Genomic DNA, 6,013 nt, shown 5'->3' with positions numbered 1-6,013 from the left:
ACTTCCTAAACAGAACATCAACTTTACCAGTCAGCTCTGAAGAAGCGATGAAACAATTTCATTAGGGGAAGGTGACACCACTTTGAAGAACACTGCAGTGCATTTCTGGTACTTCAATGCAATGTGAAGAGTGTGGCATGTTGGTACCTACATTATTAAAGCAAATCAACTCCCGTTATGAGAGCACAAGAGATGGGAAAGGCAGTCATTGTAAAAGATTTTACTAACGGAGAAAAGACCAACTGTATGAGTAAGAAACATGTTCAAATGTAGAACTTGTCACTATTTTGCAAATATAAAACATTAAGTGGAATTCCATAAAGTAAAGCAAAAAAAAAAAAAACAAAAACAACAGTCTTTTGATTTCAACAGATCGACTGTACAAATCTCAAACACTGTATGAGTTAATCATAACAAATGAGACTTCCATTTTTCTTTGGTGAGAGTCCTTTGATGCCAGAAGAACAGAGCAAATGTGCTACTTTCTTGGAAAAAAAACATTTCAGAAGCACCTACTACTGCAAGCATTAAGCAGAATTTTTACATTGAAAGTTATTCAGGCTCTTTCAGTCCATTAGACTTTGTTTTTAAACAAAACCCAGTTTATATAGATATAATAAATAGTTTATTAACGGAATGTATGTGACTTTCTCTCTTCCATCTTTCCTCTTATTCTCAGCACTTCGCACACAGATATCAACGCAGCTTCCAGTTCAAACCAAAGACAAAAGTTAATTTCATGGCAAAATGAAGAGAGGATAAAAGATAAGACTGGCACCTCTGAGTGCCTAGTTCCTCAAGTGTTTGTCTGCTTCCCCAAACCTACAGGCAGATTGGTGTTTCTTCTCTCCACACTTTGATCTAACCGCTTCTTCCCAACTTGTCTTCATTTAAGCTCTTCTTAGTCAGGTTGTGTACTCCATGGGGACAGTATGAAGTCAGGCCTGCTCTAACACTCTTTCAGCTATTGCAATATCCCTTTTATAATAAGCCTAACATTATTATGCCATCCCTTTCTGATCTTTCATAATAGTTCAGTTTAGCTTTGGAATTTTACAAGAAGGGGAAGAGTCTTTTTTTCAAAATATAAAGCACAGTGGCCAGGAATAAGGCAAGGGCAAGAAAGATTAGCAGCTTGTCTGTCAGTTCCCTGCGATTGTACTTTGTTATTAGCTTTCGCCCCAACTGAATTGTCCCAGACATGGACTTAAATTCTTCATTTGCTTCCAGGATGGTTCGTGAAGAATTGGCTGCAACAAACAAAAAAGAAAAAGATTCAGCTGGTTGTGCTTCAAAAACACCTGACAACGGACGTAAGCATGCAATACAGGTAGTGACTGTGAGATCCTCCTGGGTCAGACTTATGGCTAAGACAAAAGCAGGCTGTGTTCTGGCAGAATTTTTTTACAACTCAATAGTCCTGACGTGATAAGGAAAAATGGAAAGCAAAATAAAAGTATTGAATGACTTAAAGGCCCTACGTCCCATTACTGAATTCTTTAATTTTTAGGTTAACAGATCAAATCTAGTTTTATAAACAAAGTCAGTTCTACCTGAGAGCTCCCTGAAGTAGAGTGAAATACATGTAAGAATGGCGTTAGAACCACCAATTTAAGAACACCATCACTATCAGCATCAGTTCTAGCAGCAGCAGATCAAGTCATTATTTGAATATATCCAATGGACAACTGAAACTGTTCCCCAAAGTCAAAGCTGTATATCATTATGATTCAGATGTGGCTAGAGAGAGTGCAAAAGCAGAATGGAACAGCATGAGCTCCTTAATTCTTCTCTTCAAACGATTAAAAATTTGTTTTATGGTTACCATTTTTGACAAACACAATTCTTTTTGACAAATGAATTCTTGTTGTTTTTCTTCTACTCAGAAAGACAAAATCAACTACAGAAAAAGCATATTAATAAACCTCGATTAAAGACAGAATTTGGGAATATGCCAAAACTGAAAGATGGAACATTGATCGGTTTCAGCTTCATTTTCCCTGTGAAAGCAGACAATCAAACAACCAAATCCCTGAGACCCACCAGTCTTCCTTCTTTCAAATTACTAATGGACAGAAAGCAAATGCCCTGGAGTCCCCTTCTTCCAGTACAGAATGCATACTTTGTACTAGAGTGAACGCTGGTATATCACTCTGTACTGATCTGACTGATTAAAGAAAGTACTCTAAGTATGTTGTCTGGTTCACAAAAGCAAGCATAGTGGAAGTACTTCTGCAATACTTTGCAAATCATTTTGTTCCATCTTAAGGAAGTATTCTGATGTAAGTGAAAAAAGAAAACCTGTTGCTTTCCATTACTGAGGACAAAGCAGAGCTTCCTAGCTGCATATATTCACCATGTACTAGGATAAGACTTACCCAGAAAAAAAAAAAAGGAAATTCTAACTGCCAATTCAAAATTTGCAGCTGGGTTTTGTAAATGACCTTTTATAGCTTTTCCCTTGATGAACTCCAAGTGTTGTTCAGTCAGAAACAGGGTGACAAAGTGTCTGCCAAACTGTCTTTTTAATGGGAGAAGAAACATGCTACTTTTGCATGAACAAACTGTGCCCAGCTGCCATCCTCAGATGGGGGTAGAAAGCCCCCGAAGGAGGGCAAAAGTTGCATTATTTATCCTAGTCATTAAACTGTTCTCTCTTCTGCACAAAAGCACAGCTAGTGAGAGGCCCAGGCAATGCAGATCCAACTTCTAAATGGTTCATGAATCACCAATTTTGACAGGTCACTTGATTTATTGTCTTAGGAGTCTAAGCCAAAGAACAGAGTGAAATCTTGGTTTCACAGTCCCTGATGCACTGCTGACAGAGCAAATGACCTTGGGTTCAAGTCACTCGATCGCCTCATCTCTTAGTCATCCCAGCTGGAAAAGGGATGAAAACAGTCTTCCTACTCATACCAAGCTTCCTCTAAGTATGGGCTTGTACCTATGCTTTTATTTTCTCTGTTACCAAATGCGTGCCAGGACAGTAGCACACAGTAACACCAAGCACACTCAACACCGTGTGAGCTCACACTGCTTTTACAACTGCTTTTATATGAAACTAGAACAAGAGCTCCTCATCCTATCCCCTACTCCGTGTTTATTCACACTCATGAAACAAAAACTCCAACAAACAGCTTCATGCAATGTACGTTATTATTTTCTGTTTACACTCAAATGTTAGAGGAGTTCTGTCTGTCTTTACTTATCATCACAGCAAGTTCTCCTACAGCACTTTCCACTGTGCTCCACATCACGACAGTTTATCACTCCTCATCCTAACAGAACCAGTGAAAGGACCATCAGTCATCCAACCCCCACCCATTCACCCAGTTACATCTGTACCTAGGGTCTGCACAGTCTCCTCGCTCTGCTGGACTTGCTGTGACATCATCCTGCTAATGCCCATCAGACTCTCCGTGATGTTACTTGCACTCTCTGCCAGACTTTCCTTCGTAGTTTTCCTGAAAAAAGAAGAGAAAAAAAACCCTAAAGCATGAAGGGATAAAATTGTGTCTTTGGGTACTGCAAGAAAGTACGACTGTACTTTGTGTACAAAAGATGCAAACAGGTTTTACTGCATAAGAACTAGAGATTATCTTCACTAAACCACCACAGAAAAATTGCAAAATATTAAAGTCATGAGCCAAAATAACTGTGGCTCAGTCTCAAATAGGCCTACATTTTACCAGTTATTCATCCATGATGGTACAACTTCAAGAGGTGGCATGGAAGCACTGATACAAACTACCACTTCATTATCCTAGGTATCCCATTTGCTGCTTCATGATACTGAATAAGAAAATTTCTCAATACACAAATTATAGAAGCTTATATCCAGTTTTAAATGTGGAAACAGCTTGCACAATGATCCATTACACTTTTATGACCTCAATTGGAATTAATATAAAAGATTGTCAGGAAAACTGTGAAGTCTACCACAACCCCTTCTCTGCTTCGAGATGCCAACACCTTGAAATTATCATAATTCTTAACAGTTTAAACCTCCACAGAAAACAGCCACCCTCCTTAAAAGAAAAGTTATGTTCAAGATGCAACCTAATAACTTCGAAATATTACATCATTTCCACTTATACTAGTGAATATAGCATATGCTGTTTAAGTTTCACATCATTCAATACCTTTGTCTCAAGGAGTCTCTTCCCTGCAGCAGTTGATCTTTCTCAGCATTGTCAATAGCAATTTTGCAAGCCAGGTTTGCCTTTCTCCAAGCTGCCTGATTGCTGAAATCACAAGAGCACAAAGTTGTGGTATGATGGTAGCACCCTGCAGGCTGAAACACTTTTCACAGTCATCTTAACTGAGCATATGATATGTATGATACGTACACGGGCTTTCTCTATATCATACCATAGAATAACAATACACATTCCTTTCATTTCTTCTTCTAAGTGTAGCATTTATGGAGAAAGGGGAAGAATACTGGGCTAGGAGTCAAAAAATACTCTCAAGCCACCTGCTTACAGGTCCAGCTGTTCAAAGGAAGAGCGTCTGGTCAGAAAACTAGAACAGGAGAGACAGAGGAGAAGTGAGCCCTATCCTTTTTGTCCCTGATCCACTCTTGATCTTGGGCAAAACAGCACCACGCCACTGGCTGTATTTGCAAACCAGGATCTGAAATTCCGTGTGGAAGTCAGGTACCTGAAGGCACAGGGGACCCGTCAATAGCATCGGCCGCCCAGCCTACCTGAGCATTTGCTTCTTGTGGTTTTCCACCTCCTGCAGCAAGGCCTGTTTCTCGGACTCTTTATCTTGCTCCCTCGCCATCTGCTCCAGCTCCTTGGGCAGAAAAAGACGAAAACTCAGCCCAACCGCTGCCACCTGCAGCCTGGACCCCCCCTCACACACACACACACCTCCCCTCCGCGAGGGGGCGAATTAGCAGCCATTAATTCGGGGAATTAACACCCTCACGGCCTCAAGCCCTCCCTCAGCTCATCCCCTCCAGCCTCACCTGGATGCGGCCCCGGAGGTGCCGGAATTTCTCCTTTACGGCCGCGTTGAGCTCCGTGAGGGCGCTCAGCGGCCCCGGGCAGTCCCGGATATCCTGAAAAACAACAGCCCGGTCAGCGGGGGCCGCCTGAGGAGACCGAGGGCGCCCTCGCAGCCGGGCGGGGAGAGAGAGGGGAAGAACCGCGGCCTCGGTGGGGTGAAGGGAGCCCCGGGCGGCGCTACCTGCACGGCCGCCTTGATCTCCAGGTCGAACCTGACGATCTCCTGGTGGCAGACCCGCACCGGCACGCAGGCGGCCGCCGCCATCTTGCGAGCAGAGGCCCCAGCGCCCGCGCCTCCAGCGCCGCCTGCGGGCGCCGCTGAGGGCACGACCCGGCCGCCGAGCTCCCCATGAGGCAGCCGGCGGGGCTGGGGGGGCTCCTCCGGCCACAGCCGAGCCCCTGAGGAAGCGAGGAGGCGTCCTCAGGGTGGATAAGGGGAAGGCGGCTCGGCCCTAAAGCGGCTGATGTCGGGGGAAGCGATGCTCGCTGGGTTTGGGGTGTGGGGCTGGGGCTGTAAGGTCTGTGAGGGGCAGGGGCTGGGGTCACAGAACTGCGTCCCTGAACGAAACGGGAGGCAGCGCAGTGACCCTTTTGCTTCTTTTCTACAGGCTGCTGTTGGTCTTCCCCACCCCTGCCTGCAGAGGATGCTGTGAAAGAAAGATTTGGACACAGCGAGCTGCTGGTGGAAAACAAGAGACCACCTTCAAGGGTGTTCTGGAATGCCAGGGAAGCACCGTGTGGGAGCGCTGACCGGAGAGCAAGGTACCTTGTGTGATCCCTCCCAGAGGAATGCTGTCAGTGCTGCCATGTCCTCCATCACGTTACTGTACCTGTTCTACCAAGGGAGGCCTTCAAGGCTATGCTAAGTGTTAAGCCAGCGTTTTTCATGAGGAAACCCAAATCAAGAATCATAGTAACTCTAAGAAAAGTTATGCCCCATACCACAGTGCTGGGAGAGAGCACACACCATTCGCTGTCACTCCACACACACAATGATT

At 44.2% G+C, this 6,013-nt stretch overlaps 1 protein-coding gene across 1 annotated transcript; it reads right to left on the bottom strand.

Moving 5' to 3' along the window:
* Positions 1-448: 448 nt before the first annotated feature.
* BNIP1 (BCL2 interacting protein 1) lies at positions 449-5,292 on the bottom strand. Its single transcript, XM_084295093.1, has 6 exons — positions 5,197-5,292; positions 4,976-5,068; positions 4,709-4,800; positions 4,143-4,244; positions 3,346-3,464; positions 449-1,250 (listed from the first exon to the last, which is right to left on the bottom strand). Exons 1-6 carry the CDS (start codon positions 5,278-5,280, stop codon positions 1,054-1,056), a joined length of 687 nt encoding a protein of 228 aa, XP_084151219.1. The 5' UTR covers positions 5,281-5,292; the 3' UTR covers positions 449-1,053.
* Positions 5,293-6,013: the final 721 nt, after the last annotated feature.

Source organism: Netta rufina, assembly GCF_964035555.1.
Source record: "Netta rufina genome assembly, chromosome: 14".
Lineage (NCBI taxonomy): Eukaryota > Metazoa > Chordata > Aves > Anseriformes > Anatidae > Netta > Netta rufina.
This window is presented reverse-complemented; position numbering and strand designations above follow the sequence as displayed.